This window comes from Ranitomeya variabilis, chromosome 4 (genome assembly GCF_051348905.1).
Source record: "Ranitomeya variabilis isolate aRanVar5 chromosome 4, aRanVar5.hap1, whole genome shotgun sequence".
NCBI lineage: Eukaryota > Metazoa > Chordata > Amphibia > Anura > Dendrobatidae > Ranitomeya > Ranitomeya variabilis.
In genome coordinates this window covers 296,665,875-296,679,632 of record NC_135235.1, presented here as the reverse complement: position 1 = coordinate 296,679,632, position 13,758 = coordinate 296,665,875, and the positions used below count along the sequence as shown (strand labels likewise).

The window sequence follows — 13,758 nt, the reverse complement described above, 5'->3', positions numbered from 1 at the left end:
CATAATGGTATTTTTATAGACAAATTGCCTGGCTTTAGCACTTGATAATTCAATCTCAATGTACTGTGAAAAAAAAAAATCAATAGGATCCATAAATCAGTGGAGAGCTGGAAGCTTCTGTCCTGGGCGGAATGAATTGCAGTCTACTGGATCATAGTCAGAAGTGGAGGTCTTAAATCTTTGACAGAAAGGAATATTCTTTTCCCGTAGAAGGAGACGGACAGAGGGTGGCGGTGGGGGAAATGCGTCTCATCCTCGTTATCTTAAATTGAGGACAATTATCTGCAATTCCCCGGCTATTTGCCGTGTAATAGGAGCACAAGGACAAGAAAGGAAGTTAGGAAAATGTTGAACAACTTCAAGGCCTCGAGGGGGAACATTCATGAAACGTTATGTCAGTAACAATTATTGATGACCATAGGAAGAAAATAGTGTCGGGAGGAAACGAAGGGTAGAAATTGTAAACCGGGTGTCTGCGTTTGTCAAATACCATTCACTAATGATGTGCTGTCCTAAAAAAGGTGAAAAATGTTAACGGTTTCCAAGTAACTCAATTCTCAGGTCATTGCTCCTTCACCTTTGTTGACCTAGGGGTTTTTTCGGCCAAAACTGGAACCAAGAAGGAAAAGTCTTTTACAGTGTAATTTTTTTCTTTTCTTAATTTATTTTTATAGTGCATACGAATGGGAAAAAGTTTAAGTTCTCTAGCAACTGAAATAGCACCAGGCTTGGACTGGCCCACAGGAGAATCTTCGGTGGGCCGCTGTGCAGGAGTGGCCACCACCCTCGTATAGAAGCAGAGTACTTGGCACTATATACATGAATCACTATGTACAGACAGAGGCGGCATCTTATTCATTTATCAATCTACCCAGTTCATTGTTATATACATTTGGGATTGAGGAAAAGGTCTCCAGTGTATGAGGTGACTGTCAGCTGAATGATCGGCCAAAGCATGGTTCAGCCGACAGCCATCGAATGTGTATGGAGGACTTACGTTCTGTCTAATAATTCAATTCCAATGTTAATGACTATCTGAAAATGGGGTCAAACTTAAAAACAACTTATTTTTGACAGTCTTTGAGTTTCTTAGGGAAGTCTCCATTCATATCAATAGCTGGGTTCTACCAGCAGCTCCTGATCAGACTGGTTTCTCTACACTTTTTAGATAAGGGTGCCTCAAGAGCCCGTTCGGTGCCCCTGTAGTCGACCGAGCCTGGGTGCTCGCCTCCAGCAGGCGTGTATGCCTGAAAAGGATGCGTGGCAGAGCCCATGATTGCTCTGCCAGTTCCATTATAGTCTATGGGCTGGTCGGTGTATACGTTTGAATCCTTTTTTCCGACACATGACTAGGGCAGTACGGTGGCTCAGTGGTTAGCACTGCAGCCTTGCAGCGCTGGAGTCCTGGGTTCTAATCCCACCTTGGACAACATCTGCAAGGAGTTTGTATGTTCTCCCCATGTTTGTGTGGGTTTCCTCTGGGTACTCCGGTTTCCTCCCACATTCCAAAGACATACTGATAGGTAATTTAGATTGTGAGCCCCATCGGGGACAGTGATGATAATGTGTGCAAACTGTAAAGCGCTGCGGAATATGTTAGCGCTATATAAAAATAAAGATTATTATTTATTCTCTCATCTGAGTGAATTAGGGCGATTACGCCAACGACCCTGTGATCAGAGTTTGATCCAATTCTTTTGGATGAGAGAATCAGTTCTTAGGTCACCAGCTACCTCTACAGTAGCAAGTTTCATAGGAAAGTAGTGCAGTGTTTACAAGCCCTTTTGCTTTAGAGCTTGTACGTGCTGCACTGAAGCTAGCTAGATCTCTGGATAGGTCAGCTTTATTGCCCCTGTGCGGTTTCGACACTGCAGAGGCAAAGTTACCTTTGTTCGCAGACAGAGCAAAACCGAAGTGTAGCCATGCTGTCAATCATGAGGAACACACCACCCACCAGCAAACCGGGAGTCAGAGGAGCAGTTCGCTCCTGAGGATGGAAGAAGAGACTAACCCTGTTAGATTTGACAAAATATGATCCAGAAGAATCAGGAGAGCACAAATTCTCAGGGGCCAATTTCACCCATCAGTAAATTTTTGAAGCGTGAGAAACCAGGAGTAAACGGAATCAAAGACTGGACATTCTTTTCTGCTTACTTTCTAAAACTGAACATGGACAAAACAGAATTAATCATCTTTCCCCCCCATCTCACTCTACCGCTCCACCAGACCTATACATCAATGTCAATGGCTGCTCACTTTCCCCAGTCCCACACGCCCAATGCCTCGGGGTAATCCTCAACTCTGCCCTCTTTCGATCCACATATCCAAGCCCTTGCCTCCTCCTGCCGTTTCAAACTCAAAAATATTTCCCGGATCCGCGCATTCCTTGACCGCGACACCACAAAAACACTAGTGCATGCCCTTATCATCTCCCGCCTTGACTACTGCAACCTCCTACTCTCTTGCCTCCCCTCTAGCACTCTGGCACTACTCCAATCCATCCTACACTCTGCTGCCCAACTAATCTACCTGTCTCCCCCCTATGCCAAGCCCTTCACTTTCTTCCTATCGCCCAGAGACTCCAGTTCAAAACCCTCACATTGACATACAAAGCCATCCACAACCTATCTCCTCCTTACATCTGTGACATGGTCTCCCGGTACCTACCTACACGCAACCTCCGATCCTCTCAAGACCTCCTTCTCTACTCCCCTCTCATCTCTTCTTCCCACATCCGCATCCCAGACTTCTCTCGTGCTTCCTCCATACTCTGGAACTCTCTACCCCACCCATCAGACTCTCGCCTACCATAGAAACCTTCAAAAGAACCTGAAGACTCACCTCTTCCGACAAGCCAACAAGCTGCAGTGATCCTCAACCTACTGAACCGCCACACAACCAGCTCTACCCTCTCCTAGTGTATCCTCACCCATCTCCTGCAGATTGTGAGCCCTCGCGGGCAGGGTCCTCCTTCCTTATGTACCTGTGTGCCTTGTTTTTTGCTCATGTTTAATGTATTTGTCTATATTTGCCCCGTATTCACATGTAAAGCGCCATGGAATAAATGGTGCTATAACAATGTATAATAATAAAATCACAACTCCATGTTGATTTTGATATTGTTGGATTCACACCCAAGATGTCGGTGCAATAAGTCAACAAGGCTTATAACCAGAGAGTCAACTTGTATGTCAAATGTCATAGGCTTTTACCATTTCTCTTTATAATCCCAGGTTAAAGAGGACTTTATTCTTTAGTCCCTGCACAATCCTTCAAGGTGGGGGCAGGCTCCATGTGTTCACCAGCTTAAAATAACTTTGTGGCTGTGAAGACAAGACTGTTCACAACTCACTAAGAAAAGTACATTTACGAGGATGACAGGTTAGCTTTCACACATGGAAAGTTAAAAATGCAGTTAAAAATGACACTCGGTCCCGGAGACGAGACAGCGACGTGCTGCGGCTACAGAACACTTGAAGCCGTATGCTACAATTCATTAGCTAGGGAAGAAAATCTCAATGGATTCTCAAGAACCAAGTTTCAAATAATTGCCTCCACATGCGGTTGACTTGAACAATGCGCCCCTTTATGCCAGTGTGAAGTTCTTGGGAGCGCAGTTTCCTACATGAGAAACGAGAGGCGTGCTGGTCCATAAAACACATTTCAGGTCACTCTCCTGGAAAACCGAGGGGAACGTCCCGAGATTTAGAACCCAAGAGTCCTTTATTTACAGCATCGGTGAACTTTTTGGCCATCTAGTTGACCTGGGAAATACTGTTTTTTTGGGCAGCGTTCTCTTGGCCCACAAACAAGAAAATGAGAAGTTCTTACATTGAGGGGCCAGTTCAGAGGTTCAAAAAAAGAAGCTAGTCACCTGCACTATCGGCTTTGTGTATGGTGACCCCCAACTCACCCCCATAGGAGAGGTATGTTGCTTTTTTAACACCCCAAATCCTTTGTTCCTTGGGAAGATAAGCAGCTGTCAAAGGAAAACCGAGTCTTCCTGCATACAAATTCAATTAAGCCTGCATGTTTACCGGACAGCTCTTGCATGTATATAAGGGCACCTTAATGTCTCCACCCACCATAGACATTTTCATGTCAGCAGGTCCTATCAAGACTGTCTGATATCTACTGTACGGTCATTTTTAGCACTGTGCTACATACAAACATGAGCCACACCATACCCACGAGTGAAGTCATGAGCCTTTTTGGGAAGAAAAGGCTCATGATGACATTGCTGCGGCGCCGGACAGCTAATCAGCCGGTGCGCTCCATGTATCCGGGTTCCCTCTGCAGCGTATTCGGCAAGCGCTATAGCTTGCCGAACAAGCAGGGACCCGATCAAATTTGCTCATCTCTAGAGAACAGCAGTTTATCTTCCATGATGTAACATGGCAACTTTACTTAGTCTACACCAGTGTTCCCCCAACTCAAGAGTTCTCAGCCAAAAACAGGTCATGCGTTTAGGATTTCCTTAGTAATGCACAGGTGAGAATTCCATCACACACACAGGCAATAATTCCATCACCTGTACAATACTAAGGAAAGCCTGAACACATGGGTAAGATGGAAGTCTTGCCCGTGTTCCCCTTTGAAGACATGTATTGTTATAATGCATTTGAATGTGTGATGTCTATAGCGAGATACATTATTAGAAATAGTCGTAGTCTGCCCAGCAGCAGGTAGTTAATAGGGACAGTTAGGATTTATAACTGGGACAAGCCCATAGTGGGAGGGGTTAGACTGAAGGGACAGAGACCATTCCCTTTCAGGAAGTCAGAGAGGGTCCAGTGTGCACCAGAAGCAGACCTAAGGTGTGACTAGTTATCAGCCTGCACGTGGTACCACTACTGACTTGCTGGAGGGCCCTCCAGATGTGTCCGATACCGGCTCCCTGGGATTTCGGCTCTGCTCTATCCTGCCAACTACACCAATCGTAATGTGGCATGGAGTGGTAGCCATCGACGAAGTACTCAATGGGGAACACGGGCAGGACTTCCATCTTCTTCTTGCATCTCCATGATCTGTTGAGAACTGGAATTGGTGGGAAAACAGCTCTAGACACTTACATGGATGAGTCCTAAAGCCCTAAACCAAAATGGAAGAACTCTACAGTGCAGCGGAGAACTGCCCTCCTGTAACATACACTCATGTAGACCATGGTAAACCTACAATTAGGAAATTGTTATTCATGCAACCCCTTAATACAAGATCTTATAACGTATCAGAAATGCTCCAGGTATAAGAAGAAATGATAATTTATGAAATTCACAGGGGTATGACAGGGGCTCCAGTAGGGTACATAAGGGAATTGATAGACAAACAGTTTGTGCTACATTGTAACATATTGAACTATGTGCTACAAAGAAAGTAAATATTTACAAAAATTACCAAACAAACCCCTGAGTGACATCACCTACAGACAGAAGGTCCCACTAGAGATGCCAAGAGCTGGCGTGCTGCCAGGGCACCGAGCGCTGACATTGCAGTTACACTGGAGGCCGCTCACAAGTAGCTTCTGAAGCTCATAAACCAGACATGATCTAAACACCGCGCACCGACCACGAGTCACCGCTCATGACGTCCAGGAGAAGAAGGAGGACAACCATATGGCGCACACTCAACATGTGCCAGTTATTAATGAAACCACCACTCATAAAGGTGAACACTTCTTCCTCTTTATTAATAATCCGTGAAAGGAATAAGCCAAGTGGCCTCCTTCACGTTAAGCGTTTCAGGTCATACTCAAACTACAAGTGTCAAGTGGACCAGAAACGCGCCAGTGGAACTCCAGCTTACACATTTTTAATAAAGAGGAAAAAGTTTTAACCTTCACGACGCTTTTTTTTTTTTTTTTTACTCCTATATAATCTGCTCTAAAAAACAAACAAAGAATAAAACACGCTTTGGGTCCCAAGAGTCTATGCACCCCCCTTTGGGAGTCCTACATGCCGTCTGAACCTTGGAGTTCCACATTAGAAATGGAAGCTGTATCAGTTCTTTACACATCAAAAAAGTTTTACAAAAATATCAGAGCTTGTTGGGAGTTCTAGTTTTCCTACTGGGAAGAGTCTAGACTCTAGAGTATTGGCCACGAGTCTGTGGCCCAACTACAACTACCAACATGGTGGCACCACTCCAAGAATTTTGGTCTCCTAACAGATCACAAAGTGTTGTAGGGCATCAGGGTCCGGAGTGGTGCGCTACAACCTACGGTCATCAATGTTTTTACAACAACTACTCCCAGCATGCAGCTACGTCTGTTGATTGAGGTTATGATTAAGGTCTCAGAATACTTTTTAGGCCAGACATTAAAGTTTCATTAATGTTCTATTTACACTTGATCATTTTCACATATGATGCTCTACCATCATCTACACCCTACAAAATGTTCCCCCGAGTACTGATGTATAAAGGACATCCTATTTTGTTATGGCAACACTTGGTATACCCGGCATCTAGAATACATGCCCAGCCTGATAGCTGGGCACAGAGTAAAGCACTGTACCAGGAGGTCTTCCCTACAGGAACACCACAATGAATGAATGAACGATGGAAGGAGGCCACAGAACGTTGTATCTTTTTAAATAGCGGGTTCTCCGCTCTGCCAAGATGTCATGTTCCGCCCAGATCTATTTCTGGAGCGGATCATGAGGTTGAACCACCTGACTGCAACAAGCGAGAGGTTTACTGAGAAATCTAACATTTGGGTCAAGAGATCACATCATGCCCTCAATGTGGACCTTGTCCTCTGTCCCTTTCACAACAACCTGCAAACCAAACACAGTCACAAGGTCAGGACTCAACGTGGCTCAGAGCGGAGCTATTATGTGCCCTGCGGACTCTGTAATTTGGGGCATTTCCAAATGACCTCAGCCCACAGCCACCTCTCCTGCCCAAACCTTGACGCCACTTAAGACAGGCAAGGAAGGTGCAAGTGATCTCAGACCTCCTGGCTCCTCAACTACCCAAGTATACACACAACATACTCAGGAACAAAATAACCCGTAGGCTGCCAGACAAGTCTGCGCACTGTGGTACCTGGGCTGGGGGATCAATGGTCGTCAGTCAAGGGATCAGAAAGGCTACAAAGAAGCAGGTCAACTGCTAGGAGGCAAATTATGCCATAGGTGACCAATGCAGGGATAGATAGATAGACTTTTTTTAGCTTTATAAATATACAATACATTTTGATTATGTACATAGTTTTAAATATACATACATAGTACCACATAGTTTAATATAATATATATATATATATATACATACATATATACATACATATGAAAAAGTATAAATATATAATGAAAATTTTTTTATAAAGAAAAAAAAAATAATATATATTTACATATATAAGCTGTGGGCAGGGGCCGCTTTATAACTAATGCCAGGCATGGTGCCCCTGTGTCATACATGGGTATTGTACATGCCTTGCCAGCCTGGCAATGTGCTCCTGTCTGCCCTAGTAGCAGGTTATGCCAATGCCAGTCTGGGAAAAGCATCAATACACCAGTAGGTTAATATTCAGATGTGCCAGCCTGGGTGCTGCACAGCCATGCCAACCTCCCTGCCGCTGACAGCTCTCATGAGCACGGCTTACAGGTGGGCACCACTTACCTTCTTAGCGCCTTGCTTGGCGAACTCCTTGGCTAGGTGCCTGCCGATGCCCCGGCCCCCGCCGGTGATGAGCACGGTGTCCCCCCGCAGGTCTCTCGGCCGGGTGGGCACTAGCAGGCAGACCGCGGCTCTGACCACACACAAGACCATCTGCACCGGCAGCAGCAGCAGCTTGCCCAGACACCTCCACTCCATGCCGATGCCTCCTCCGTGCCAGTCCGCGGCAAACTTTACCATCCACTTGTGCGAGTGGCCCCCAGTCAGCTGTGCCACATCCAGCGCGGTGACAGCGGCAGTGCCCGGCTACAGCCGGCTCCTCTGTGCCCGGCCAGTGCCCTGTGTGCTGCCCGGCCCCGCGGGTCACTGTCCTGGCTGCGCGCTCACACGGGGCTGCAGCGGCGGCTTTTATACCCCATTAAGCCTGATTGACGGATGAAGTGTCGGGGATGTCTCACTACTGTGGGGAGCGCGGCTGCGGCTTGTAGTTGGTCCCCTCCCCCATGAGCACAACACGGGAGACACACACTCCTTCCTCCTGCTCTCCACCCTCCCTCAGGGCTGTCTGCATGAAGCGACTTGCTGGGAGCCACGTTACTACAGCGGGGACTCAGCGGTGTGAGGAGGCGGCAGAGCCGGCGGGGCCGAGCCTGGCCTGGGCAGAGAGGGAAACATCACCTGGGAAAGCTGGGTGACAGCCACGGTCACACCGGTCACTGGGAAAGCTGGGTGACAGCCACGGTCACTGGGAAAGCTGGGTGACAGCCACGGTCACAACGGTCACTGGGAACGCTGGGTGACAGCCACGGTCGCTGGGAAAGCTGGGTGACAGCCACGGTCACTGGGAAAGCTGGGTGACAGCCACGGTCACAACGGTCACTGGGAACGCTGGGTGACAGCCACGGTCGCTGGGAAAGCTGGGTGACAGCCACGGTCACTGGGAAAGCTGGGTGACAGCCACGGTCACAACGGTCACTGGGAACGCTGGGTGACAGCCACGGTCGCTGGGAAAGCTGGGTGACAGCCACGGTCACACCAACTGCTATCTAGTGATGCCACATAACAATGTCTGCTTATGTCCCTATAAACCTGGCTACAAATGCCCCATAACCAGTGACGGACCCGTAACCATGTCCATCCAGTGATTAACCCCATAACCATATCCATCCAGTGACGAACCCCATAACCATGTCCATCCAGTGCTGAACCCCGTGACCATGTCCATCCAGTGATGAACCCCCTAATCATGCCCATCCAATGATGAACCCCCTAACCATGTCCATCCAGTGACGGACCCTGTAACCATGTCCATCCAGTGATGAACCCCATAACCATGTCCATCCAGTGACGGACCCCCTAACCATGTCCATCCAGTGATTAACCCCATAACCATATCCATCCAGTGACGAACCCCATAACCATGTCCATCCAGTGATTAACCCCATAACCATATCCATCCAGTGACGAACCCCATAACCATGTCCATCCAGTGATGAACCCCGTGACCATGTCCATCCAGTGATGAACCCCCTAATCATGCCCATCCAGTGATGAACCCCCTAACCATGTCCTTCCAGTGATGAACCCCGTAACCATGTCCATCCAGTGACGAACCCTGTAACCATGTCCATCCAGTGATGAACCCCATAACCATGTCCATCCAGTGACGGACCCCTAACCATGTACATCCAATAATGAACCCCCTAACCATGTCCATCCAGTGACGGACCCCCTAACCATGTCCATCCAGTGATTAACCCCCTAACCATGTCCATCCAGTGACGGACCCCTTAACCATGTCCATCAAGTGATGAACCCCGTAACTATGTCCATCCAGTGATGAACCCCGTAATGATGTCCATTCAGTGATGAACCCCATAATCTTGTCCATCCAGTGATGAACCCCGCGACCATGTCCTTCCAGTGATGAACCCCGTAACCATGTCCATCCAGTGACGAACCCTGTAACCATGTCCATCCAGTGATGAACCCCATAACCATGTCCATCCAGTGACGGACCCCCTAACCATGTCCATCCAGTGATGAACCCCCTAACCATGTCCATCCAGTGACGGACCCCCTAACCATGTTCATCCAGTGATGAACCCCCTAACCATGTCCATCCAGTGACGGACCCCTTAACCATGTCCATCCAGTGATGAACCCCGTAATGATGTCCATTCAGTGATGAACCCCATAATCTTGTCCATCCAGTGATGAACCCCGCGACCATGTCCATCCAGTGATGAACCCCCTAATCATGTCCATCCAGTGACGGACCCCATAACCATGTCCATCCAGTGATGAACCCCATAACCATGTCCTTCCAGTGATGAACCCCATAACCGCATTTGGCAAATAAAGGAATTCGTTTTTGAACACTTTCACCTAGACTGGATGCTGTCCTTCATTTCTTACTTGGTATGTACATCTTCCATGGGGGTCCAGTGGAACTAGGACGTGCATCCGCTCATCTGTTGTGCTGTCGGTCAGCTGCCTTTTTCTAGAACCCCATAACCATGTCCTTCCAGTGATGGCCCCATAACCATGTCCTTCCAGTGATGAACCCCGTGACCATGTCCATCCAGTGATGGCACCATAACCATGTCCATCCAGTGATGGACCCCCTAACCATGTCCATCCAGTGATGAACCCCATAACCATGTCCATCTAGTGATGAACCCCGTAACCATGTCCATCCAGTGACGAACCCCATAACCATGTCCATCCAGTGATGAACCCCATAACCATGTCCATCCAGTGATTAACCCCATAACCATATCCATCCAGTGACGAACCCCATAACCATGTCCATCCAGTGATGAACCCCGTGACCATGTCCATCCAGTGATGAACCCCCTAATCATGCCCATCCAGTGACGAACCCCCTAACCATGTCCTTCCAGTGATGAACCCCGTAACCATGTCCATCCAGTGACGAACCCTGTAACCATGTCCATCCAGTGATGAACCCCATAACCATGTCCATCCAGTGACGGACCCCCTAACCATGTCCATCCAGTGATGAACCCCCTAACCATGTCCATCCAGTGACGGACCCCCTAACCATGTCCATCCAGTGATGAACCCCCTAACCATGTCCATCCAGTGACGGACCCCTTAACCATGTCCATCCAGTGATGAACCCCGTAACTATGTCCATCCAGTGATGAACCCCGTAATGATGTCCATTCAGTGATGAACCCCATAATCTTGTCCATCCAGTGATGAACCCCGCGACCATGTCCATCCAGTGATGAACCCCCTAATCATGTCCATCCAGTGACGGACCCCATAACCATGTCCATCCAGTGATGAACCCCATGACCATGTCCATCCAGTGACGGCACCATAACCATGTCCATCCAGTGATGAACCCCATAACCATGTCCTTCCAGTGATGAACCCCATAACCATGTCTTTCCAGTGATGGCTCCATAACCATGTCCTTCCAGTGATGAACCCCGTGACCATGTCCATCCAGTGATGGCACCATAACCATGTCCATCCAGTGATGGACCCCCTAACCATGTCCATCCAGTGATGAACCCCGTAACCATGTCCATCTAGTGATGAACCCCGTAACCATGTCCATCCAGTGACGAACCCCATAACCATGTCCATCCAGTGATGAACCCCATAACCATGTCCATCCAGTGATTAACCCCATAACCATATCCATCCAGTGACGAACCCCATAACCATGTCCTTCCAGTGATGAACCCCCTAACCATGTCCTTCCAGTGATGAACCCCGTAACCATGTCCATCCAGTGACAAACCCCGTAACCATGTCCATCCAGTGATGAACCCCATAACCATGTCCATCCAGTGACGGACCCCCTAACCATGTCCATCCAGTGATGAACCCCCTAACCATGTCCATCCAGTGACGGACCCCCTAACCATGTCCATCCAGTGATGAACCCCCTTAACCATGTCCTTCCAGTGACGAACCCCATAACCATGTCCATCCAGTGATGAACCCCGTAACCATGTCCATCCAATGATGAACCCCGTGACCATGTCCATCCAGTGATGAACCCCATAACCATGTCCATCCAGTGATTAACCCCATAACCATGTCCATCCAGTGATGAACCCCATAACCATGTCCATCCAGTGATGAACCCCATAACCATGTCCATCCAGTGATGGACCCCATAACCATGTCCATCCAGTGACGGACCCCATAACCATGTCCATCCAGTGACGGACCCCATAACCATGTCCATCCAGTGATGAACCCCCTAACCATGTCCATCCAGTGATGAACCCCATAACCATGTCCATCCAGCGACGGACCCCGTAACCATGTCCATCCAGTGATGAACCCCCTTAACCATGTCCTTCCAGTGATGAACCCCCTAACCATGTCCATCCAGTAATGAAGCCCCTAACCATGTCCATCCAGTGATGAACCCCGTAACCATGTCCATCCAGTGATGAACCCCCTAACCATGTCCTTCCAGTGATGAACCCCATAACCATGTCCATCCAGTGATGAACCCCCTAACCATGTCCATCCAGTGATGAACCCCATAACCATGTCCATCCAGTGATGAACCCCATAACCATGTCCATCCAGTGACGGACCCCATAACCATGTCCATCCAGTGATGGACCCCCTAACCATGTCCTTCCAGTGATGAACCCCCTAACCATGTCCTTCCAGTGATGGACCCCATAACCATGTCCATCCAGTGATGAACCCCATAACCATGTCCATCCAGTGATGAACCCGGTAACCATGTCCATCCAGTGATGAACCCCATAACCATGTCCATCCAGTGATGAACCCCATAACCATGTCCATCCAGTGATGAACCCCATAACCATGTCCATCCAGTGATGAACCCCCTAACCATGTCCATCCAGTAATGAACCCCCTAACCATGTCCATCCAGTGATGAACCCCGTAACCATGTCCATCCAGTGATGAACCCCGTAACCATGTCCATCCAGTGATGAACTCCGTAACCATGTCCATCCAGTGATGGACCCCATAACCATGTCTAGCGATATCACCATGTCTTCTTGTATCCCTATAACCATATCTAGCAATGCCCCCATAACCATGCCTAGTTGTGTCCCCATTTTTCTTGTCTTTATTATAAGTAGAAACAGTTTTGCAGTTCAGGAGTCTGGGAAAGCTGGGTGACTTCCCCTGCAGGCCCCGCTGGGTTATAGCCTGCAGCCTTCAACCACCATAACCTGCTAGAAACTTCTGGACTGTTTCCGGCCCCATTGCTGCAGCATTATATGGGGGTGTTATGTCAGCACTGTATGGCGCTATTGTATGGACATTGTATGGTAATGATGTGGGGGAAGAGGCATTTAGGAGTTCTACAGTAATGTTATCTGGACACTATATGGATGGGAATGTTTTATGAGCACTGTGGGGCAGACTTATTGGGGAATTATATAGTAATGTTATACGGTAACTATTATGTGGAATTATATGGGAATGTTATTTCAGCACTGTATTGCAGTGTTATGTGGAATTAACATGAAAAAATGAATAAGGCTTAAAAAGCCATAGCCAGCTCACTAATCATTGCAGGTGCCCTGAGCTTCATCTCGGGTCCAGACGAGGGAATATCACAGCAAAAAGAAAGGAAGGCGCTCCAGCTCCATACAATTGTGAGTCTTTATTAGTTCATTTAAAATCTTCTTAACAGTGTAGATCCTTGCCTGTATACAAATGCCTAGGTGTGCTCTGCACCTAGGCATTTGTATACAGGCAAGGATCTACACTGTTAAGAAGATTTTAAATGAACTAATAAAGAATCACAATTTTATGGAGCTGGAGCGCCTTCCTTTCTTTTTGCTTATATGGAATTATATGGGAATGTTATTTCAGCACTGTATGGCAGTGTTATGCGGAATTATATAGGAATGTTATGTCAGCACTGTATGGCAGTGTTATATGGAATTATATGGGAATGTTTTGTTAGCACTGTATGGCAGTGTTATATGGAATTATATAGGAATGTTATTTCAGCACTGTATGGCAGTGTTATATGGAATTATATGGGAATGTTATTTCAGCACTGTATGGCAGTGTTATATGGAATTATATGGGAATGTTTTGTTAGCACTGTATGGCAGTGTTATATGGAATTATATAGGAATGTTATTT

General features: G+C 47.5%; 1 protein-coding gene across 4 annotated transcripts in view; it reads right to left on the bottom strand.

The window, feature by feature from the left end:
• The window catches only part of DHRS3 (dehydrogenase/reductase 3), a 111,816-nt gene that overhangs the window by 20,077 nt on the left and 77,981 nt on the right, over window positions 1-13,758 (bottom strand). Inside the window, exon 1 of one of the 4 annotated variants that reach the window (XM_077250272.1) lies at window positions 7,621-8,002. The exons of the other annotated variants lie outside the window; for them this stretch is intronic. Within the exon in view, the coding sequence (XP_077106387.1) occupies window positions 7,621-7,857 (237 nt within the window). The 5' untranslated portion in view covers window positions 7,858-8,002. Of the gene's footprint in view, window positions 1-7,620; window positions 8,003-13,758 lie in introns of those variants that run through there. 4 annotated transcript variants of the gene reach the window in all.